The 24,009-nt window shown below is 56.4% G+C and overlaps 2 protein-coding genes across 4 annotated transcripts; one reads left to right on the top strand and one right to left on the bottom strand.

The window, feature by feature from the left end:
* Window positions 1-1,426: 1,426 nt before the first annotated feature.
* SPRN (shadow of prion protein) lies at window positions 1,427-5,364 on the top strand. The gene is made up of 2 exons (XM_045879133.3): window positions 1,427-1,695; window positions 2,674-5,364. The coding sequence occupies exon 2, from the start codon at window positions 2,689-2,691 to the stop codon at window positions 3,124-3,126; it is 438 nt and encodes a 145-aa protein (XP_045735089.1). The 5' UTR covers window positions 1,427-1,695; window positions 2,674-2,688; the 3' UTR covers window positions 3,127-5,364.
* Window positions 5,365-5,614: 250 nt separating this feature from the next.
* Window positions 5,615-23,276, bottom strand: MTG1 (mitochondrial ribosome associated GTPase 1). 3 transcript variants are annotated; one of them, XM_054508481.2, is made up of 11 exons: window positions 23,040-23,276; window positions 20,639-20,716; window positions 17,497-17,594; window positions 14,564-14,644; window positions 13,999-14,055; window positions 13,529-13,619; window positions 12,025-12,086; window positions 11,442-11,538; window positions 11,063-11,144; window positions 6,619-6,731; window positions 5,615-6,266 (listed from the first exon to the last, which is right to left on the bottom strand). In XM_054508481.2, the coding sequence occupies exons 1-11, from the start codon at window positions 23,149-23,151 to the stop codon at window positions 6,133-6,135; spliced, it is 1,005 nt and encodes a 334-aa protein (XP_054364456.1). In that variant the 5' UTR covers window positions 23,152-23,276; the 3' UTR covers window positions 5,615-6,132. The 3 variants fall into 3 exon arrangements, with proteins under 3 accessions (XP_054364456.1, XP_054364457.1, XP_045735088.1); XM_054508482.2 differs by having other exon boundaries at window positions 17,503-17,594; window positions 23,040-23,275; XM_045879132.3 differs by lacking the exons at window positions 20,639-20,716; window positions 23,040-23,276 and having other exon boundaries at window positions 17,382-20,535.
* Between the last annotated feature and the right edge of the window lie 733 nt (window positions 23,277-24,009).

Below are 24,009 nucleotides of genomic sequence, written 5' to 3'. Positions count from 1 at the left end.
CTTGTTTGTCTGTACTGCTCTCTGTTCCTTGCCAAGACTAGGTAGTGTTATTACCATGACCTTTTATAGCATCTTAATATCTGACAAGGTGTCCTTCTTCTTTGATCTTGTTTTTCAAAATGAGTTATATTAGTACTTTTTTTACTTTTCCATATGGACTTTAGAAACTCTTGGGTTCTCTATTACTTTACTCGGGCTGCCATAACAAAGTACCATAGATGGGGTGGCTTAAACACCAGAAATTCGTTTTCTCATGGTTCTGGAGGCTGGAAGTCTGAGACAGCATGTGGGCAGGGCTGGTTCCTTCTGAGGCCTCTCTCCTTGGCTCACAGAAAGCCACCTTCTCCCTGTGTCCTCACGTGGCTGTCCCTGTGCATGTCTGTGTCCTGATCTTTTTTTTTTTTTTAAGATTTTATTTATTTATTTGACAGAGAGAGACAGCGAGAGAGGGAACACAAGCAGGGGGAGGGGGAGGGGGAGAGGGAGAAGCAGGCTTCCCGCTGAGCAGGGAGCCCAATGCGGGGCTCGATCCCAGGACCCTGGGACTATGACCTGAGCTGAAGGCAGACACTTAACGACTGAGCCACCCAGGCGCCTCCCTGATCTCTTCTTATAAGGACACCAGTCAGATTAGATCAGGGCCTGCCCTACTAACCTTATTTTACCTTAATTACCTCTGTAAAGACACCGTATCCAAATACAGTCACATTCTGAGGTTATAGGGGTCAGGCCTCCAACACAGGAATTCGGGGTACAGGATTGTGTGTGGAGCAGCAGTTCTGAGCCTCTGGGGATCTAGAGGGTCTGATGGAAGCTGAGAGGTCACGTCACATCAGGTCACAGTTGAGGAGGTTGTGGAGTCATCAAGAGAGCCTGGGTCCCCAGGCTGAGAGGCTGGGTGGGATATCCACAAAGGTGGATAACAAGATAGCACCATTTCAGGAAGTCCCAGAGTCACATCCGGCAGGGACTGGGAAGGCCGACTGGGTGTGGCAGTGGGGTTCCAAGTACCCTTGCTGTGGAGGGGCCACGGTGAGGGCTCCCCAGAGGGATCTGAACAGTGGCACTGCAGGATGTTAGAAGGTCACCCATTATCTCCTTTCCGGATATCCTGGGGCCCTGGATAATCATCCTCTCCTCTCTGGGCCTCCCCGGTGAAAAGCACTAGACGCCGGGATCTAGAGCATTCCGCGGCCCGTGTCTGGGACACATCGCCTGGGGCAGGGATGAAGATGGGGAACGGGAGAGGGTGCAGAGGGTGGGAAAGGGGTGGAGTGTCCGAGGGAGGGGGAGGGGGAGGGGTGGAGTGAGGATGGAGGTTGTGGGGCGCTGTGTGCAGCAGAAATGGGATGGGGTTGGGTGCCCACTGGGTGATGGAGACGGAATGGGGTGGACGTGTGTGGAACCAGGAGATGGGGTGGGGGGCTGGCGCGGACGGGGTGCAGCGAGGATGAAGGTGCTGGGAAGCGAGAGGGGCTGAGCGCTCCTCACAGACTGCCTCTTTCTCCTCCCTTCCCGTCTCCCGGGGGATGAGCCTCCGCGTCTGCCCGCCCCCAATCCTAGGGCGGAGGCCTCGCGCAAATCCAGACTCTGCGCTCGGGTGCAGGGTCTCCGCCACAGCCCGCTCCTTCCCGCTGTGCCGCGGCCCGTGAAGCGGCCACTCCAGCCCGCGGTTCTGAGAGAAGCCCGTGGCAGGTAAGGCCGGACGGCGGGATCCGAGCGCACCGGAAGGCTGGGGCGGGCAACCGCGGGGCTGGGGATGGAGGCGCCGCGAGAGGATCGGAGGGGCCCTGGAGAAGGGTCGAGCCGCCACCCGGATCCCTGCGCTCGGATTAGGCCCTGCGTCGCGTCCCGGTCCCCCGCCCCATCTGCTCAGCCAAGCGGGGGGGCGGGGGGGAGCATGGCGCGGGGGTGGGGCGGGAGGGAACTGTGCCCTGGGTCCGGGCCTGCGGGGGCGGGGTCTGCACTGTGTCACCGCCGCGCGTCTCCGCAACGCCCGCGAGGCCAGAATCCCCTGCTCGGGCTCTGCCCCCGATGCGCGCTGCCCCAAAGGGTCTGGAAGAGGCTGGCAGAGGCACACGCTTGGTCCTTTCTCCAGACGGTGATCTGGATCCTTGGGGGCGCTCGGTCCCCGAGACTGTGTCCTTCAAATATATCCCCCACCCCAATGTGGCCTCTGGTCCCGCCAAGCCGTGGAGGCTTGGGTCGGTGGTCCCAGGGCAGCCCAGGATATGGGGCCCCCTCCTCCAGGCCTCAGCTCCCTGACCGCAGGGTGTTCACCACCCCCCATTCTTTGCTCCCACTTCAGCCCCAGGCACAGAATAACCCCCAGGTGCTCAACCCTCTCACCCTTCAACTCAACCCTTACTCGTCACTGAACAAGACTCCCACCCTCTATCCAGGCCTGAATGCCTAATCCTCCCAGCCCACCCAGGCCCCGAGCCGGTAGTCCAGATGCTGGGGGCCCCTGTACTGCCAAATGCTGAGTCTCCTGTCCCCAAGCCCTGAGCCCGTTGGTCCCCCAGGCCTGTGTCCAGGCCGAGCCCCCTGGTCCCTAAGCCCCCTGTCCCAGAGCCCATGAGCTCTTGTCCCCAGGCCCTGAGCCCCTGGCCCCGAGTCCTCTGGTCCCGTGATCCTCACAGAAGCTGAGGTCGTTTCCGCGTTTTACCGCAGGTTTGCTCCGCAAAGATGAACTGGACGGCCGCGACTTGCTGGGCTCTGCTGCTAGCCGCCACCTTCCTCTGCGACAGCGGCGCGGCCAAGGGTGGCCGTGGAGGGGCTCGCGGCAGCGCCCGGGGAGGGCTGCGCGGGGGCGCGCGCGGGGCCCCGAGGGTGCGCGTGAGGCCGGCGCCTCGCTACGCGGGCTCCTCCCTGCGCGTGGCGGCGGCCGGGGCGGCGGCCGGGGCGGCCGCGGGCCTGGCCGCGGGCTCCAGCTGGAGAAGGGCCACGGGCCCCGGGGAGCGCGACCTGGAGGACGACGAGGACGCGGCACCGGGCGGCAACCGGACGGGCCAAGGCTTCTACAGCTACCGGGCATGGACTTCGGGCGTGGGGCCCACCAGCAGCCCGTGCCTCTGCCAGCTGCTGGGCGGCGCTCTGGGCGCCCTGGGGCTGCTGCGGCCGTAGGCCGGCCGGGCTCGAGGCCAGATCTGGCCCCCCGCCGGCGCCCTCCCCGCAGGCCTCTCCGGCCGGCCCCTGAGACCGCCAGCCGCCGAGCGCCCTTTCCCACCGCTGCCCACCGCCTCCGACCCAGAGAGCCTGTTGTACCTCTCACGCACCCGGAGGCTGCGTCCTGTTCTCCGCCCTGCCCAAGTCCCTCTCCAGCCTCCCCATTTCCCACCCGACCAGAGGACCAGGGCCCATCAGTTCCAGGATGCCCCACCTACCGCCTGGAGGTCAGGGTCCTCCCCAGCCAGAAAGGCAGGTGCCTGTGCTGCCACCCTGGCCAGCAGCCACCGTCTCTCCCGAGCTGCCCAGAGAGATGTGCCAAACCAGGATGTTCAAGCCATTCTGGCTCCCCTGACCCCATCCCGGACACTTGAGGAGTATGGACAGTGCTGACCACCAGGCAAAGAGGTGGGCCCTGAGGACCCTGGGGCCCTCCCCACTGAAGCAGCCAGAATGGACCAAAGGACTAGTGGCTCTGGGGAAGAAGAGAGGTTTCTCTCACAGGTTGTGCTGTGCCTACCACCCTCCAGAAGAGGCAGTCTGGGGATTTCGGGGCCCAGAGCACCCCTGCCCCACAGCTGACCCACAGCCTTGCCAGCCCCCCCTCAGGCCCAGAGGCGCGCCCCCTCCCTGGGCACCCTCAAGACTAGGGGCCTCTTGCGGCCACTTTGCTCCCGCTTGAAACAAGTCACTCTCCTTGGGACCTATTTTGGGGGGAAAACCACATTGTTTAAATTTCAAGAGCTTTTCATTTCCGTTGAGGTTTAGGTTCACATTCTGGAATCAGTGCTCGCTGGTCCTCAGGGATGGCATGGCCACTCCCCATAAGAGCCCTCCCCAGGGACAGCCTGCTTTTGCTTCAAGCAGATCTGTAGTTGGCGCCTTCCCCCCCCCCTCCGCCCGAAGGAGAGGGCAAGGTGTGAATGGTGTGAATGCGCAGGTCAGATCTCAAGTCAGAACCAGCAACCAACACGGCCACAAGGCAGGTCCCTGGAGGTGGGCAGCAGCGGCCAGGGGCCGGCCCAGCACCCAGCAAACACAGACAGATGTGAGAGTATTGGGCTCAGCAAAAGAAGCCGGGAAGCTGAGCCCCCTCCAACAGCTGTCTGAGCATCTGAGGCTGGTCTGGGGACAGGAGAGACCCCCAGAGAGGCCTCTAAGGAAATGCCGGGCGGGCCTTGCAAGGGTTTGCCTCTGGCACCCAAGCACCCTCTGCAGAAAGCCAGCCCTTTGCTCGTCAGGCACCCAGAGGCCCATTTCCCTCGAGCCTCAGGCCTGGGTCACAGTCTGTGAGCTCAGCCCTGGAGGCCTTGGCTCCTTACCACATCCTCCACCCCACATCCCACAGCAGGACCATGTCCCAGGCCTGGATCCTCTGGATCTCTCCCTCCTTCGGTGCTCACTGAAAGCCTCACCTGCTGCTGGGCTGCCTTCCAGAATATGCCCTCACACCCACCCCCAGCCCCCAGACCATGGGGCCTTTGGACTCAGCTGATGGACACCAGCACCTCCCGGGGGCGGGGGGGGGGCCGGGAGGACCTGCAACCTCTGCTCTCCCACAGCTGACACCCAGGTCTGGTTAGGGTGAGGGTCTCCAAGCTACCAGCAGACCCCTGGACCAAGCATCTCTCTCCAAAGACCAGGACCCAGAGCTGCAGGACACAGCTCCCTGCATCCACCTGTACTCACAGTGCCGGCAGACTCGGGGTACAGCAAGCCCAGTGCCCCTCCCTCCGTTCCAGACCAAAGACCAGCAGGCTGTGGCCTCGTGGGCAGTGTGGCCATTCTGCCACCGCACCTGCAGGCAGGAGAGTCTGCACAGGGACTCGGGTCTACCTGAGGGGCCGGGGCGTGGGCCAGCCTCTCCTGCACGCTCACAGGCCGCACGGCACCACGTGGTGGGTGGGGCAGAAACAGCATTCTCAAGTCAGGAGTTTATTTCACACACCAACCTGATTCCGGGAGTGTGTCTGGCCTTTGGCACCAACACACGCTTGAGTTCTTCCCACTCTACCTGTCAGGGCCAGCAGGAAGCAGACAGTGCCCGGGGCAGGTAATCTCAGGAGAGGTCAGTGTGTGGGCACCTTCAGGAGGGGAGGTGCCCTGCGGAAACTCAGGTGTTTCCAGGAAGGCCAGGCCCCCACTGGACACAGAAGAGGCGAAGCAGCTGACCAGGTCCACCCCCACCCCCTTTCCTTCCTCTGCCCTTTGCTGGAACGCAGCCTGCTAGGTCAAGTTCCCCGGGGAAGAGTCCCACTGTCCTGTTAGCTAGAAGGTGCTCGGAGGCAGTGGGAGGCTCTGGAGTCCCCACTGACCACACCAGTGACCCTCGCAGCCTGTACGCAGCTGGGGACAGACAATCCTTGGGTCCTGCCACAGCTCTCTGGACCCTCCTGTCCATCACGTGTGCACATTTTAGTCGTGTCGTGAAATAAACACTCTGCTGGCAAGTAGAATTGTCTTTATTGCAGGACCCAGGACACTATCAAGGACCTAACACAAGAACCCTTGCTAAGTGGCTCATATCCCAATTTTTCTTGCCGAGAGGGGCCTTACACGCGGGCCCAAGCTGCTACTGGTGCACAACAGATGAGCCACCAGCAGAGACAGGCTTTTGAAATGTTTAAATTACAGACTGTCCTCTCACCTCCGAAGAAAACATCAGCTTCTCCTTAAGAGATACTCAGCGTGTGTGAGGCACACAGGGACAGCTCAGAGGTGTCAGCAGCCCCGATGTCCAGACTCCGGGCACCATGCCCTGTAACCGGCAGCTGGCCAGGCCCGGAGGGGCAGCAGGTACCGGCTCCTTCCTAGAGACGAGACCTGAGTACTGTACAGTGACCAGCATGGAGATTCTGGGAAAGGGAGTCCCAGGGTCAAATTCTTGGCTGTGAGGGCCTGGGATGTCCCCATCTCTGGTGCCAAGGGCCAGGCGGGAGTGAGGGCCCTGCCAGCTGGACTGGTTCAGGGGTCTGCCAAGGGGGGTCTCTGCAGGACATCCCTGTCCAGCATCACTGGGCCGAGCAGCCCGCTGCGGAAGGTGCGGAGGAAGTCTCGGGCTGCCGCGGGGTAGTTGGGCTGGATGACGTTCACATCCCCTGGGGGAGACAAGACAGTCTGGGGAGGAAGGCACCTCTGTGCAGGGCAGACCCAGGATTCAGAGGCACCCCTCCCTGCCCGTCCTCAGGGACTGACGGTGGGTACCTGTGGAGCTTGGGCACCAAGAAAATCCACAGAGTCTGGGCAGTGGCGCCTGACCTCAGGAGGCTTCAGAGGGGTGGGACACAGGGTGTACCCAGAGCGAGGCAGGGCCGCCCTGAGCCGCCTCCTCTGCAGCGCCTCCGTTTCCAGAAAAGCCACATGTGCCCGCAATGTCCTCCCCGCCAGTTGCAGCCCGCCCACAGGCTGGTTCTCCAAGCCCAGCCCGGGGCCGAGGCCTCCACGTCTCACCTGTGCCTGTGAGCACCTTCACCTTCTGCGTCTTCCCCAGCCTCACAGCCACCTGCTTCAGCACCCCGGCTATGTCATCACAGGCTGCGGCCAGGCCGTAGTGCTGCATATACCTACACGCAGACCAACGGTCAGGGAGGGGGAGCCACGGCCAGGACCATGGACCCCACCGGAGCCCATCGCTGCAGCACCCACCCTGCTCCTGAGCAGGCCCGGGGCCTGGAGCCCTCGGTCAGCCCGGCAAGCCACTGGAGACACTCAGGGCCTCTGGGCAGCCGCACGAGGTCAGGGGCGCCAGGAGCACCAGCACTCTCTCCAGTGGAGAAGGAACGAGGTGTGCTTGGCGTTTTGGCAGCCCTAGGACCAGCACACTGAGCACCCACCACTGCTGAGAACTGCCCGGTGGCTCCCGTGAACTCCCTGTCCCACACGACTCCGGCTCTGGGCCTGATGAGAAAGGCCAGCACAGGGCCAGGCATGTCTGACCCTGAAGGGCTGAAGGAGACAAACCTCGTCCACAGACAAGCACCTCCCCGAACCCCGGGAGCCGGGAAACTCCACCCTGGACCGCCTAATGGCAGAAGAAACGGTGGATTTGCCTCACGGTCCACAGTGGAGGGCAGGGCTCAGCCATGGGGAAAGTTAAGACATGGACTCAGCCCCCATGTGGGCATCGGAGTGCCCGTCTCAGAGGGCGTCTGAACGCTGTGAATGCAGGTCCTAAGTCAAACTTCTGAGGGCGGCAGCCCCACGAGGCCCTCTGTCCTGGCGACCTTGAGAACTGTCCCCAGAAGAGCACTCCCACCAACACAGCCAAGAGCTGCCGCCCGCAGGGACTCTAGAAACTCTCTAAAAACATTCTCTAGAAATGCTGCAGGACCGCAGATGCCCAGACTCCCACACAAATGATGCAAAAAAGTAAATTTGAAATTCTACTTCCATGCAAAACAGAATAACAGCAACTGAATTTACCTCCCCTGAAACAACCAAAAACACACAAAAGAACGGTGTCCAAGGCACCAGACATCAAGCCATGAAGAATGTAAACGGGGACCCGCCACTGCCCCGCACGGCACCTCCTGACCCCACAGAGCCCAGGAGGTTGCTGGAGCGGAGACACCACCAGCCGAACCAGAGGCCAGAGCTGCCCAGAGAGAGAATTCTAGAAATCAGCCAACCTCTATATTTAGCAGAGGAGGGCTCAGCACATGTGAGAAAGGAAATTCTCCAAAGCCACAGGCCAGGAGAGAGCCCGAGCAGGGCAGAGGGACCGTGCCCAGCGCTCACACAGAGCCAGGAGCAGGTGGATGGTATACAGGGCAGGGGAGGGCACCGCCCCACTTGGGGCAACAGCTCCAGACCCACAGATCTGGAAGGAACTGTTTCTAGACAATCATCCCAAGCAAAGCTCAAGGATTTGTGCAGGAACCTAAAGATGCCCATCATCCAAAGAGACAAAACTCAAAATGCCCAGCAGCCAAGCAAACATTATCAAGCATGGACAGTGGGGAAACAGACTCACCATGAGGAGAAAATCAGTTAGTAAAACCGCCCCAGATGTTAGGGTTAGCAGAGATGTTAGACCAGTTATTGTAACCATAGTCCACGTGGTTACGAACTGAAGTAGAAACACAGAAGATGTGACACATGCTAGAGACACACACTGATGGGCGTGAGCAGCAGGTCAGACAAACAGGGCTGCAGGCGCGTGGCCAACACGTGGGCAACAAGTCCTAAGGACGGGAGAAGGCAGAAACTGAAAACACAGGAAGAAATCATGTTGACAAAGATACAAATGTAGGAATCCGAAGGGGTGCGTGCACCCCGATGTTTATAGCAGCAATGTCCACAATAGCCAAACTGTGGAAAGAGCCAAGATGTCCATCAACAGATGAATGGATAAGGAAGATGTGGTATATATATACAATGGAATATTATGCAGCCATCAAAAGGAATGAGATCTTGCCATTTGCAATGACGTGGATGGAACTGGAGGGTGTTATGCTGAGCAAAATAAGTCAATCAGAGAAAGACATGTATCATATGACCTCACTGATATGAGGAATTCTTTTTTTTTTTTTAAAGATTTTATTTATTTATTTGAGAAAGAAAGAATGAGAGAAAGCAAGCACATGAGAGGGGGGAGGGTCAGAGGGAGAAGCAGACTCCCTGCCGAGCAGGGAGCCCGATGCGGGACTCGATCCAGGGACTCCAGGATCATGACCTGAGCCGAAGGCAGTCGCTTAACCAACTAAGCCACCCAGGTGCCCTGAGGAATTCTTAATCTCAGGAAACAAACTGAGGGTTGCTGGAGTGGTGGGGGTGGGAGGGATGGGGTGGCTGGGTGATAGACACTGGGGATGGTATGTGCTATGGTGAGCGCTGTGAATTGTCCAAGACTGTTGAATCACAGATCTGTACCTCTGAAACAAATAATGCAATATATGTTAAGAAAAAAAAAAGAAGAAGATAGTAGGAAGGGAAAAATGAAGGGGGGAAAATCGGAGGGGGGGACGAACCATGAGAGATGATGGACTCTGAAAAACAAACTGAGGGTTCTAGAGGGGAGGGGGGTGGGAGGATGGGTTAGCCTGGTGATGGGTATTAAGGAGGGCACGTTCTGCATGGAGCACTGGGTGTTATGCACAAACAGTGAATCGTGGATCACTGCATCAAAAACTAATGATGTAATGTATGGTGACTGACATAATAAAATAAAATTAATTAAAAAAAAAAAAGAAATCATGGTTGAAAATCTGATAAAAGCTACAAAGCCACAGATCTAAGAACTCAACAAACTATAAGCTCAAGAAACATGAAGAAAACCATACAGGGCCCATTGTCATAAATTGCTCAAAAGAACAACGAGAAAATCTTAAAAGCAGCTGGAGGAACAAAGGCAAACATGACTGATTACTCATCAGAAACAAGAGGGGTGAGAACAGGATGGGACAACCTCTTTCCAGTCCTGAAAACAGCTGTCCAGCTACCCTTTCACGCAAAGCACAAATATCATTCCAAAACGAATGTGAAATAAAGACATCTTTGGGGGCGCCTGGGTGGCTCAGATGGTTAAGCGTCTGCCTTCGGCTCGGGTCATGATCCCAGGGTCCTGGGATCGAGTCCCGCATCGGGCTCCCTGCTAGGCAGGGAGCCTGCTTCTCTCCCTCTGCCTCTGTCTCTCTCTCTCTCTCTCTCCGACTTTCATGAATAAATTAAAAAAAAAAAAAAAAGACATCTTTGAACAACCAAAATCTGAAAGAATTCCTCAGCAGCAGACCTGCGCTGCAAGAGACATGACGAGAAATCCTCAGATGGGGGACGCCATGTGGAACCTGGACCTACGAGCAGCAGCCACGAGCAGTGCCCATGAACCACCAAGCAATGGGTACGCAGCTACGCTTTACTTCTTACACTTGAAGTCTCTGTATAAACAAAACACTATAGCTCAGGTTTACAAAACCGTCAACGTAAGACACAGAACAACAGAAGCCCAAAGATCCAGAGCAGAACAGATGCGCCATCGTAAGGAGGTTGCACTGCAGACACGTTATGATGTCACTCAAAGCTGCTCCTCAAACCCCAAGGCACCCTCCTCCAGAAGTTACAGATGACGAGCTGACAGAGGGGACAGAGGGATAGCATAAGAATATCCAATTCATCCAAAAAAGGCCAAAGAGAGAGACAGAGGGACAGAGGGAGGGAGACAGGCAGGCAGATGCAGAGAAAGAGGAAAGAGAACGAGGGACAGACAGAACAAACAGCAAGACAACAAATTTGGGGTTTTTTTAGATTGAACAGTAATCAATGAACTAAAAGACAAAAAAACAACAGAGAAAGTCAATGAAACCGAAAGCTGGTTCTTGGTGGAAATCAGTAAACCTGAACATCTGGTGGGACTGAGGTCCTCAACGCGACACGGGACATCCAGGAAACACCCCGGCGAGAACAAACAGGTGCGTCAATCTATACCACAGAACACCGCGCAGCGGCCATCAGGAAGGAGCAACACGGGCCACGACACGTCACGACATGGGTCACAACACGGGTCACGACACCCGTCATGACACGCGTCACGACACGGAGGAATCTGAGAGCAATCACGTCGAGCGCAGGGAACCCAACAAAAGAGAGCGCACGCCGTGGGACTCCATTCCTAGGACGTTCGAGGACAGGACACAAGGTAGATGGCCACCAGGGTGTGGCATGCGGGTTGGGGGACCATTTGTAAAATAGGAGAAGGAAGGGATAGAGAGGAGTGATCCCCGAAGAGCACAAGAAATTGGGGGGTTTTCTTGACTGTATAAGAGCCAAACATTTCAAACTGCACTGCACATAATGTGCAGAATTTGTCCCATAACACCTTCATGCTGCTATTTTCCTACATGACGTTTGTCTAGGATGAGAGAGAGGACAGCCCGCCCGCCCCCCACCCTGCACTCACCCAAAGAGCTGGTGCCTGTTGAGGGTGTAGAGAAGGTAGTCGGCCAGGGTCTCCTCCCCCACCAGGTGGTCCAGCACGGTTCCTGGAACCAGGAGGCCAGCGTGAGCAGTGGAGACCAGCTCCCGGCTCACCAGAGGCACTGCTGCTCCTGACCACTCTGCCTCGGCTGTAAGCTGGGAGAAGGCAGGCGCACTCCAGGCCGTGGGGGTCCACGGGGTCAGAGCAGTGGCCCACGTCACCGGGAGCGAGGGCTGACAGGCTGCCTGCCATGCTCGCTCAGCACGCTCTGAGGTGTCTGCCACGGCCGGGCCGAGAAAAGTAGGCACAACCCGCCAGGCCCGGCAGCAGGAGGGGGCACTAAGCGGGGGCTCCAACCCACCACACAGGGCCAGCTTCAGGCCCATCTCCACACTTTCGATCCGAGGGGCCAGCACCCCGGGAGTGTCCAGCAGGAACATCAGTGGCCGCTCACACACCTGTGGACAGAGAGGACGGTCGGGCCATCCGCTCCCTCCAGGCGTTCTGCTGGGCAGCCCCTGGAGCCAGGCTGCTAGGTTCCTAAGGCTCTGAGAAGGCCCCAGGGCCCTGTTCCGATGGGTTCGTCCTTTTCAGGAAGCTCGTGGCTTCCCCGCAGGATCAGTTCCCACGGAGTTTGGAGAATAAATCAGAGCAACAGTTTCTCCTCCCAGAGCAAAAAGGGCATGTGTGGATGGGCCGAGCTGAGCCTGGGAGAAGAGGCTACTGTGTGACCTTGGGCAGGTGCCTCGGTTCCCTCATCCATAAAACAGGGGTGAGAGCACGCCCTCCCAGAGGTCTGATGTAAGGGCGCTGTGGTGCCTGGCACGTGGCAAGCACTCAGTGGGAACAGAGTGGAGGAGAAGGCAGGCAGCCCACCCCACAGCCCTCAGGAAGCACCAGGCGTGTGTGCGTGGAACTCTGGACCCAGCAGCCAAGGACCCTACCTGAATTCTGGACATCACAGCTCTGGTGATCCCAGGCTCACCGCCCACTCTGGTAGCTTTTCCTGCAGGATGAAAAGGGGCTGTCGAATGCAGTCAACACACAAAGCCTGGCATACGAGCTATAGGATAAGAAATGAGACACATGGAAACCTACGAAGGCCCACACGAGCTTGTGTTCAGTTCAGCTCCAAACCAGCTCACAGCAGTGACTCTTTTACTAAAACTTGCCTCCCAGTGCCTGGAAAGGGCTCCAAGACCTGCCAAGGGACCGGCAGGCAAGCGCCTGACCGTGAAGGTCCCCACAGAGCTCTTCCTTCAGCACCCCAGCTTCTGCCTCCAGGACTTGACGCCATGCCCCCGACACTGACCCTGCATCCTGCGAGTCTGCCCCCACAGCACTGCCCGTGACAGGCCTGTGAGCTGAGTTCCTGTCCAAGGGGCCGAGTCAACGCAAGAGTAAAGAGATACAGCTGTCTGCCAGTGATGCATGGAAAAGCAAAACGTGGTACAGAGACCCAACAGGGTATTATTCAGCCTTGCAAAGAAGGAAATCTGGACGCAGCCACAGCATGAATGGACCCTGAGACATTACGCTCAGTGAAACAAGTCCAACACGAAAGGACGGACACTCTGTGACTGCACTCATGTGAGGTCCAGACAGAAAGCAGATTAGTGGTGCCCAGCGCTGGTTAGTGTTTGTTTAAAGACTTCCAATTGGAGACAATGGAAAAGTCTAGAAATAGTCTGATGAATACACAGCACTGATTATACTTAATGCCACAATTTTTTTAAAGCCACCATTTTTTTTAAAGCCATAATTAAAAAAAAATAAATTTTAAAAAATAGATGATTTGGCAAGTCTGCAATGAGCACCAAAAACACCATCTGCAAAATAATGGCTGGGCTAGTTCAGTCTGGGGGTCTGTGCACTGGAAGCGGGTTTGTTAACAGACCATACATCGCTGGTGTGGAAAACAAAGCCAACGTGGACCTGGTGCGAAACTTGAAAATACTTAATGGAACAAAGGGTAAAGCACAGCGAGTGAGTAGAGTGGGCATGTCTTCGAGACTCCAAGACGGGGTGAGCACAATCAAGGAGGTGCTCAGGCAGCTCCCGGAAGCCATTCCCGAGCCGGGGGGGATGCAGTTTTCCAGCCGGGCGGCGGGGGGGCCGCCTCACCAAATGCCTCCCACCTGACATCAGGTCTCATCTATGCAGCAGGGCCCTGAGACTTCAATGAGGGAGAAGACAAAACCACCAAAGAGCAGAAAAGTCACCCACATATTAAACATCAACATTTCATATTCAGGAGAGAAAACAAATTCAGTATAAAATGTGTAACAGGATGACTCTGTATCACCGTTTAACCTTACATCAGACAGTTAACTGGGTCCTTTCGGTACAGAGACCACCCCAAGGGCTGTGAGGCTCTGGCTATGGGAATTTTGTCTCGGGACCAGAGGAAGAGTGGTCCCTCTCTTTTCACAGCATGAAAGGCGGTACCTTTCCTGAGGTGCTGTCTCCTGAGCGCGTTGATGAGTGAGGACTTGCCCACATTGGGGATCCCGATCACCATGGCACAGTACTCCAGGTTCTGCCCAGGCACAAGAGCAGGGAGTCAGGGGTCCACCCAGACCACCCAGACCACCCAGAGCCCTGCCCAGAGCCCCACCCATGGCCTCATCTGGCCCATGCTAGGGCCCCCCAAGCCCAGGTCTGTGTTCAGGGGAAGGAAGGTCACTGTGGAGGCCACCCCACCCTTCCTGTGGCGAGAACAAGAGCACACAGGGCAGCTCCATGGGTGGGGGCAGCAGCCCCCTCCCAGGCACCTGTAGCAGCACAGAGAGAACCCCAAGGAGTTCTGCAGCTCAGTCACGGCCCAGCATGGGGACTGCTTGACCGCTGCTTAGCTGCTGAGCCCGGACTCCTCAGGAGGGACCAGCCCACGGGCCGCACTGGGCCCCACAACCAACCTCTCCTCGATGATAGCGGTAACTGCTCTCAACCAGTCCTCTGACCATTGGGATGATCTGCAAAGGACAAAGCACACAGAAATGGCTTCTTCCTGGGCTTCTGGAGGCGGTGTACTCCCGGGTCCAGCATCGGGGAACCAGGACTGTCCACATCAGGATTTAGAATGTGCTGGGGCCCCAAGGGGGGGGCAGTGATCTGTGCCATGTCCTGTCCCTCCACCAGCAGTGAGCAGGTCAGCCCCCCAGAGGGTGACAGCTCTGACTGCAGCCACCTCCTGCCAAGCTGCGGATCAGCCAGTGAAATAATCCTAACGTACAACTGCAGAAAACGCGGCCCCAGCCCTCCAGAAGCTCGTCCCAGCCACGGCCCCGAGTGCACACGACAGCCTGGCATGGCACTGTGCAGTCACAAGCTGTCCGAGCCCACCCGCTCCCGACCAGGACCCCCGCAAGCCCACGGACTGTCTCCGAAACTCTGCTTCTTGTGAGAGCAAGAGATGATCTGTGGGATTTCTTGAGGGTATTTAAGCAAAAGCACTAGAGTGCGAAACAGAGGGACACCTACCTGCTCGATATTCTCATCCCTTACACAGTTGGTGAAAACAACATTTTTTAGGCCTTCTCCTTCTAAGTGTTGTATAATTTTCTGAAAGAGAATATTTCCATTTTATATACTAAATGCAAATATGGGTGGCATGATATGCTAAAATCCAAGAATCTGAGCTTAGAACCCCCACCTCACCCCCGCCACAGGGCCAGGCGTGTTCCCTGGCTCAGAGCCACCGCCGCAGAGCCTGGGAAGAGCCAGGCCGCGGGGGGGCAGGCGGAGCAGGTGCTGAAGAACCGCGGGCCTCGGGCAGAGCGCAGGAGCGCCTGGCCCCCCTGTAAGGGCAGGAGGGAAGTGGCCCGGCCAGGGGCCCATGTACTCCGGGCTCCAGCAGGGAAGAAGGCTCAGCACAGCACCACTTGCCTCTCAGGACTCAGGCCCCTTCGTGTACAAGGAGCCGCTTCCAGCATCAGGCAGTTCTGCTCTCCACTAGTGATCTTGTTACCCAGAGTATTCTGCCTAGCTCCCCTGTAAACTGAGGCTTGAACCCAATCCAATTACAAAGTATGTGTCATGTTTTAAAAGCCCAAAAGTAAACTAAGCCTAATATTAATTTACTGGTCTTAACACTAAACGAATACAGTGTAGGAATCCTGTTTTTTAAAACCAGTAGGAGGGCGCCTGGGTGGCTCAGTTGGTTGGGTGACTGCCTTCGGCTCGGGTCATGATCCTGGAGTCCCTGGATCGAGTCCCGCATCGGGCTCCCTGCTCAGCAGGGGGTCTGCTTCTCCCTCTGACCCTCCTCCCTCTCATGCTGTCTCTCATTCTCTCTCTCTCAAATAAATAAATAAAATCTTAAAAAAATAAAAATTAAAAAAAATAAATAAAACCAGTAGGATATTGTTTGATCAATCATTTGATGCCTAAATGAACAAAAAGTCATTCACTAATTTAGTTTTACTTATGTATTTTAGTTATTCGTTAGATGATGCAGATTAAGACACAGGCCACAACAAAGACATATGTGTATAAATTCACAGTGGATGTTCCAACCCAGCACTCAGAGGTAGACATGAGGAGCCACTGCTGGGGGCTTCTCCAGGACCTCTGCCACAGAAGCACCTGAGAACAGCTCCCAGCCGGGGGAGACGCTGCTGTGTCCCTGTGGTAGGTCATCTTAGTGCCCAGCACTCTACAAAAATTAGCATTTAAGGGCAGAAGCAATCACTGATTAAGACTCAGATCTCAACCAATAAAAGCAAAGCTTGTGATAAATTACTACATCTGCACATGCACTGAGACCCATGAGCACCTAGTTCCTGGAGGACCTGAGCTGCCCGATCTGCACAGCAGGACTCAAAATGACAACAGGTGCCTGCACCTGGCTCAGGGGTCGCTTCTGCTTGGATTCTCAAAAGAACTCCGGTGGCTTCAGTGTTTGATGTTTCCCTGGAAACCTTGACACAGAGGCTTGTGGATGGGGCTTAAGTAATTCAAACATACCACAATCAACTAAGATTGAACAGGCTCCATGTTCAGCATAAAGTCTGCTTCTCCCTCTCCCTCTGCCCCTCCCCACTCCCCCGAACGCTCTCTCTCTCTCTCTCTAAAATAAATAAAATAGGGGCCCCTGGGTGGCTCAGTCAGTGAAGCGTTTGCCTTCAAACAAGCGGATCCCTGGCTCCTGGGATCCAGCCAAGGCATCAGGAGCCTGCTTCTCCCTCTGCCCCTCCTCCCCCAACCCCGCTTGTGATCTCTCTCTCAGATAAATAAATAAAATCTTAAAGGAAAGGGAAGGGAAGAAAAGAGAAAAGAAGGAAAGAATATAAAGCTTTTTTTTTTTTTAAGATTTTATTTATTTGAGAGAGAGAATGAGAGAGAGCATGAGAGGGAGGAGGGTCAGAGAGAGAAGCAGACCCCCCGCCGAGCAGGGAGCCCGACGCGGGACTCGATCCCGGGACTCCAGGATCATGACCCGAGCCGAAGGCAGTCGCCTAACCGACTGAGCCCCCCAAGTGCCCAATGAAACTTTATTTATTATTTTTTATAAAGATTTTATTTATTATTTGACAGAGAGAGAATGAGAGAGAGAGAGCACATGAGAGGGGGGAGGGTCGGAGGGAGAAGCAGACCCCCTGCCGAGCAGGGAGCCTGATGCGGGACTCGATCCCGGGACTCCAGGATCATGACCTGAGCCGAAGGCAGTCACCTAACCGACTGAGCCACCCAGGCGCCCCCGAATATAAAGCTTTTTAAAAACAAGAAAGGAAGCCTAAACTACATTCTGGAAACGAAGAGAAAACTGCGCTAACAGCCTCACAATGGGCTGCACAGGCTCCAGCGCCCGCCCTTTCCGCGGGAAGAACAGAGGGGAGCGCCTGAAAACAGCATGGCCAGACCTCCGTGGTTCTCGAACTTCGGCGACACATGGGGAAACCTGCACTGGGGCACTTGGTCACTCGCGTCCCCCAACCCTGCCTGCTTTGAAGAAGTTCCTTGGGCCCCCCACCCTTCTAGTTTCCACATCACTGGGTGTGCAGGCCTGGCCGGCCAGTGTGGGTGCCTGGGGTAAATGCAGCCAGGTCAGTACCTGTGGCCTGCGCCTGTGGCCACCGGCCTCACACAGCTACCAAAACACAAGTCATCACAATGAAATAAACTGTGAACATCGGCGCTGCAGCCAGAGCCCCACTTCAGTGTTCCCAGCCAGACGGGCCACAGGCCACACAGCCCGGCCATGTCCCATGAGAGAGGCACATCTTGGTCCTTTGGACCATAAATTAATCATTATAAATTAGAGGGAGGCATGTCATTTTGAGAAATCATAGAGGAATACCTCTGCAAACAAAGGGTTGTTTGCCAAAGCAAGACTGCCTGGGTGAATCAACACCGTGTTTGTTTGCAATCCCAGACACAGGAACCCTAAGGGTGACGGCATCTGGGACGGGCACCTTCACCTGCTGCTCTTTCAGATCCGCCAAGTCCATTTTGTTGAGGACCAGCATGTGAGGCTTAAGCCCAAGAGTTTCCTGAAACAGAGGATTGCGGCCTGAAAGTGGAATGTGGCAAAATTAAGGCAAAAACTCCCTCAGTGCTTTACCAGCCCATTAATTTATCTTGTCCATCTTGTTACACAGACTGACACCATCTTCAGAAGGAAATCTTTAGAAGGAACTGAGCAGAGGAGGAAACCCAGTCTCAGCGCAAGTACCTGCCAGCCAGCCCAGCCTCACGCTCCAAGAAGGATGAGACCAACCCCCCGTCCTGCCCTCCCGGCTGGGGAAAAGGACGCCTAGTCGCTGCCGCGTTCCCACTGCAGACACGCAGGGCAGTGGGTCTCACATGCCTTCCCCACCAGGAATGATGGTGGCGAAAACAAAACACAAAGCTCAGTGGAAGGTTTTGTAACTGGTTGTTTGTTTAGCTGCCAAGGTACATAACAAAATGAATGATCTGATCACTCCAAAACAGCACATCCCGTAAAGTCCTAATCAGTCTATCTCAAACCACTGCCCCCCTCTGGTTACCGCCAAAGGGATGAGGGTCCCCATGGAAACCATCCTTGAAAGTTCTGCCTCCTCGCCCTCAGCCAGGGACCCTCGGGGAATCAGGATAGGTCCCACCTCATGGGACCCTAACACAGGCAGGAAGAGAGGCCTATATATTTATCTTCTGAACACTCAGCTCCTACTGAGTCCAGGTGTGAAATTCCCGAGGCCTCCAGCACACCCTGGGTCTAGACACCAGTTAAGGGCTATGCCCTCACCCCACACAAAAGGACTTTCCATAAATCTCACTCTTCCCTCAAGGGTTAACCAATCCTGTGTAATTCAGAATACCAAAAGCCTCAGACTCCCTCCCAGGGCCCCTAACCCAGCCCAGCGTTCCTTGCCAGGTCCTGGAGAAAAAGGCAGAGGTCTAGAAACCAAAAGGACAGATGTCCACTCACTGTGCAGTGAGTAACAATTACAGATTTATGATTTTTGATAACCAAACATATGACTGCCAGCAAACACTTCTGACCAGCATGGGATATCCTATAAATTGACATATTTAGCCTACAGTAAATAAACTTGACACTTTATTACAAAAGTTCCAGAGTCTTTGAAATAGTGAAAATGGTCCCTCATCTGATGTCCTTGAGCTGGTAACAACTCTCAAACCAACACCTTCATCACATAAAGAAAACCCAAACATAGCTCAAAAACAACAGAAACAAGGTCTGAAAGTATATTGATCAGTGAACAAGATCACCAGATCTTGCCAATTCACGCCTCAGGCACAGAGGAAAACGCTGTTGGCCAGCACATTTCAATCAAGCTTGCATAACCCCACCGAGAGAACCCACTGCTGGACTGGACTGGAAGGTCTGGGTGTGCCAGGCAGAGGTCAGAGACAAAGACGCTACCCTATGTACCAATGGGGAGCGTCAAACAGCACAAGGCCTGGACCCCACACCAGAGATGCTGATTAACTGGTCCGGAGAGGGGCCCAGACCAGGATTTTTTTTCTTTTCTTTTTTTTAAAGATTTTATTTATTTATTTGAGAGAGAGAGAGAGCACAAGAGGGGGGAGCGAGAGAGGGAGAAGCAGACTCCCCGCTGAGCAGGGAGCCCGATGCGGGACTCGATCCAGGGACTCCAGGATCATGACCTGAGCCGAAGGCAGTTGCTCAACCAACTGAGCCACCCAGGCGCCCCAGATCAGGATTTTTTAAACCCTCCTGGAGAAACTCTAATGTGCAATGAGAGCTGAGAACCACTGCTTCAAGTGCCAATAACTGAGAGGTGAGGGTACCACCCTCTGTGGCAGCAAACTAGACCAGAGCAGAGGCCAGACACAGGAGGGGCACGGAGACCAGGTAACAGCCAGGAATGCCTCCCACTGCTTGAGCATTGCCCGATTCAGGAATAACGGCCTCCCCTTACCACTAGGATGCCACACCCAATTCCAACAGAGTTGGGAGCGAGAGAGCGCACAACACTAAGCAATTCTGTGACACCACCTGGATGTCCTATAACTTAACTCAATTCTAACACTATCTACATGGAGAAAGAGTCAGATCCCACAGGCTAAGGGCTCAGTCCCACAAGATGCCCCCCCCCCCCCGCCATTAAGGTGCCAATCACAAGTCCAGGCCATCACCTTTGCTTCCGACCCACTAGTTATAGATGGGAGGTTCCCATGACCCCCTCCTTGGATTCAATTAGTTTGTCAGAGTGGCTTCACAAAACTCAGAGAAAATTTTACTTACTAGATTACTGGCTTATTAGAAAATGATATGACTCTGGAATAGCCAGATAGAAGAAACATATAAGGCAATGTATGTGGGATGGAGCACAGAGCCTCCATGCCCTAAATGTGCCACTCTCAGGGCGCCCGGGTGGCTCAGTCAGTTAAGCATCCAACTCTTGATTTCAGCTCAGGTCGTGATCTAAGGGTCGTGAGATCAAGCCCCCCACTGGGCCCACCGCTCAGAGCAAAGTCTGCTTGAGATTCTCTTTCCCTCTGCCCCTCCCTGTCCTGCATTTGCATGTGTGCCACGTCCCCCCATTCTAAATAAATAAATAAATAAAATCTTTTTAAAAAAATAATGTGTCACTCTCCCTGCATATCCACATCTGACAACCCAGAAGTTCTCCAAACCCTGTCTTTTTAGGTCTTTATTGAGGCTTCATTATATAGGCTTGATTTATTAAATCACTGGCCATTGGCAATCAATTGCCACTCCCAAAGGTCAGGGGTGGAACTGCAGGTTCCAATCTCCAATGGCAGGACTGTTTCACCTGGCAACCAGCCCTCAAACCTAGGTGACTTAGTGGGTTTCCAAAAGTCACCTCATCAACAGACACCTTTATCACTCTCATCACTTAAGAAATACCCAGGGTTCCCTGCTCGGCAGGGAGTCTGCTTTGCCCTCTGACCCTATCCCCTCTCATGTGTTCTCTCTCATTCTCTCTCTCTCAAATAAATAAATAAAATCTTTAAAAAAAAAGAAAAAGAAATACCCAGGGTTTTAGGAGCTCTATGCCAGAAACAGGGACAAAGACCAAATATACATATATTTCTTATTATAAATCACAGTATCACAACCACTAAAGGATATCCGGGCATCATGGACCTCGATGATACAGTCCACCAACTTTAGGCTGCTCTGCATCTTCTTCAGCCCTGGAAAACAGAAGGATGCCTAATGGGTCTGTGGCTTTTCAAGAGTGATAGGTTTAAACTGTCACAAACGACACACCACAAACAATCTAAAAAAGAATACATCTGAGTGAAGTGTCCTACGTCACCATAACTGATGACCGTTTGCTGAGTGCCTCTTTCAAATTCAACAGTGGTGTCTCCAAGAAAGAGAAGAGGCCCTGCCTGAGGTGCAGCAGCATGTCTGGGTCCGATCCCCTTGGAGGGCTCTCCGTGGAGTATTTAACCTCTGTAGGTGTTGGTCTCAGCTACAGAACAGCCAACTCGGACTACCCGACTCACCGGGCCCTCCACCCTGTGTATCCACTTCAGCCACTCACCCTTACCCAGGAACCACACACAGAACAAAAGTTACAAGACTCCTCAGGAACGGTGCACCGCTCAGCGCCCCTCACACAGCCACACGGGGGCATTGAGAGCATCCTCCAGCTTCTCCACATCTCCCACCTCCCGTGGGCACGCTGCCACTCCCACGTGCGCAGCACTCGGTCACCGTGCACCCGGTGAGCCAGAGCGCGCGGACGGGGCCGGCCCCCGGGACACCCACGTGCGCAGCACTCGGTCACCGTGCTCCCGGTGAGCCAGAGCGCGCGGACGGGGCCGGCCCCCGGGACACCCACGTGCGCAGCAGCACTCGGTCACCGTGCTCCCGGTGAGCCAGAGCGCGCGGACGGGGCCGGCCCCCGGGACACCCACGTGCGCAGCAGCACTCGGTCACCGTGCTCCCGGTGAGCCAGAGCGCGCGGACGGGGCCGGCCCCCGGGACACCCACGTGCGCAGCAGCACTCGGTCACCGTGCACCGGGTGAACCAGAGCGCGCGGACGGAGCCGGCCCTCGGGACACCCACGTGCGCAGCACTCGGTCACCATGCACCCGGTGAGCCAGAGCGCGCGGACGGGGCCGGCCCCCGGGACACCCACGTGCGCAGCAGCACTCGGTCACCGTGCACCCGGTGAGCCAGAGCGCGCAGACGGGGCCGGCCCCCGGGACACCCACGTGCGCAGCAGCACTCGGTCACCGTGCACCCGGTGAGCCAGAGCGCGCGGACGGGGCCGGCCCCCGGGACACCCACGTGCGCAGCAGCACTCGGTCACCGTGCTCCCGGTGAGCCAGAGCGCGCGGACGGGGCCGGCCCCCGGGACACCCACGTGCGCAGCAGCACTCGGTCACCGTGCACCGGGTGAACCAGAGCGCGCGGACGGGGCCGGCCCCCGGGACACCCACGTGCGCAGCACTCGGTCACCGTGCACCCGGTGAGCCAGAGCGCGCGGACGGGGCCGGCCCCCGGGACACCCACGTGCGCAGCACTCGGTCACCGTGCTCCCGGTGAGCCAGAGCGCGCGGACGGGGCCGGCCCCCGGGACACCCACGTGCGCAGCACTCGGTCACCGTGCACCCGGTGAGCCAGAGCGCGCGGACGGGGCCGGCCCCCGGGACACCCACGTGCGCAGCACTCGGTCACCGTGCTCCCGGTGAGCCAGAGCGCGCGGACGGGGCCGGCCCCCGGGACACCCACGTGCGCAGCACTCGGTCACCGTGCACCCGGTGAGCCAGAGCGCGCGGACGGGGCCGGCCCCCGGGACACCCACGTGCGCAGCACTCGGTCACCGTGCTCCCGGTGAGCCAGAGCGCGCGGACGGGGCCGGCCCCCGGGACACCCACGTGCGCAGCACTCGGTCACCGTGCACCCGGTGAGCCAGAGCGCGCGGACGGGGCCGGCCCCCGGGACACCCACGTGCGCAGCACTCGGTCACCGTGCTCCCGGTGAGCCAGAGCGCGCGGACGGGGCCGGAGCTGGAGCGGCGATCGCCGCACTGAGGGCTGTGCGGCTCCCAGAGGTCTTCCCCAACAAGCTGTTAGGAACAGTAAGGATCTCCCAGGGAGGTTTGGCAGAAGACGGCAATGCCTCCGTGTTTTAAATGTGCTGCAATGACAACACAGCTTGGAAAGTACTTCCCTCCATCTCATTTGGTCCTCAACATAATATTCAGGAAAGCAGCTCTTCGTAGAAACAGATGTGGAAACGGAGGCTTCGTTCGGGAAATAAAGTGGCAGAGGGGGCTTGCCGGGTCTCAGGACCACCCCGGGACACCTCTGCCGCCCGCCCCACGCGCGGTCAACCTGACGAGCGAACGGGTGCTGGGGACGCCGGCGGGTTGGGGGGTGGCGCCGGGAGGGGACACCGGGGACGCCGTGGGGGTGGGGGACTCCGGGGGCGCACACACGGGCATACAGAGACGGCCGCAGCGGGCGGGCGGACCCCGGCCCCTCCCGCCCCCACCTCACCCTTGGCCATGTGTCCCGGGAACCAGCGCGCCACGTCGCGACCGCCCAGGGGGAAGCTCTCTCGCCAGGCGGCCCCGGCGGCGCCGCAGAGCGCGCGCGAGGCCAGCCTCATGGCGCCGTGTCGCCGAGCGCAGCGCGGCGCGGGGGGACCGCCCCGGCAACGGACCTCTCCGCCGGGTCCACCACCCCAGCCCGAGCCCGAGGTTCCGGCGCTCCAGGATACCGCCGGGCGACTCGCGCATGCGCGCTACGCTGCCTTCGGCGACGCAAGGGGCCTGGGGGCGGGGGCGAGGGCGGGGGCCCGGGGGCGGAGCCCGGGGCGGGGCTACGAGCCGACCTCGGACCTGTGCACTTCCGGGACTTCGCGGGGGTCCTAAGTTTATGCGGTATTTCTTTTTTTAAGAAATTAATAGAAATTTAAAAATTTCTAGTTCTTTCTTAAGTGTATTCTGAGTATAAGTGTAACATAACTTGGCAGTCCTCTGCCAATGTTTGACCCCTTTTTACAAATTGGTTAAAATTTTCAAATACTTTGTTTTTTAGAGATTTTATTTATTTATCTGACAGAAAGAGAGACAGGAGAGAGGGAACACAAGTAGGGGGAGTGGGAGAGGGAGAAGCAGGCTTCCCGCGGATCAGGGAGCCAGATGCGGGGCTCGATCCCAGGACCCTGAGATCATGACCTGAGCCGAAGGCAGACTCTTAATGACTGAGCCACCCAGGCACCCCTACAAATTGGTTACAATTTTCAAATACTTTAAATGTAGCCTATATATGTAATATCCCCCTTTTCTTTTTCAAATACTCCAGGTTTTAAACAAAGCCTTTGGAAACATTGACTGCAGTTCTGCTACACTAATCCTATTAATACACTGAGCCGGAATTCCCACTGTCCCCGTACTCTGTGTAAATGTAGCTTTAACTCTGAGTCCAAGCAACTACTCAGTGCACATTGAGTACAGGAGTATTC

This window comes from Mirounga angustirostris, unplaced genomic scaffold (genome assembly GCF_029215605.1).
Source record: "Mirounga angustirostris isolate CCGP_5_RB_7025 unplaced genomic scaffold, mMirAng1.0.hap1 SCAF_6, whole genome shotgun sequence".
Lineage (NCBI taxonomy): Eukaryota > Metazoa > Chordata > Mammalia > Carnivora > Phocidae > Mirounga > Mirounga angustirostris.
The sequence above is the reverse complement of the archived record's forward strand: the minus strand, read 5'-3'. Positions and strand labels throughout refer to the sequence as shown.

Bases quoted from the DNA above. Each gene is read 5' to 3' on its own strand.
- MTG1 (XM_054508481.2), bottom strand. From the start codon at position 23,151: ATGAGGCTGGCCTCGCGCGCGCTCTGCGGCGCCGCCGGGGCCGCCTGG. The intron at 14,056-14,563 runs GTAGGTGTCCCT...TGTCCTTTGCAG, and splicing joins GGGATGAGAATATCGAGCAG to ATCATCCCAATGGTCAGAGG. The intron at 13,620-13,998 runs GTTGGTTGTGGG...GTGCCTGGGCAG, and splicing joins ACCGCTATCATCGAGGAGAG to AACCTGGAGTACTGTGCCAT.
- SPRN (XM_045879133.3), top strand. From the start codon at position 2,689: ATGAACTGGACGGCCGCGACTTGCTGGGCTCTGCTGCTAGCCGCCACC.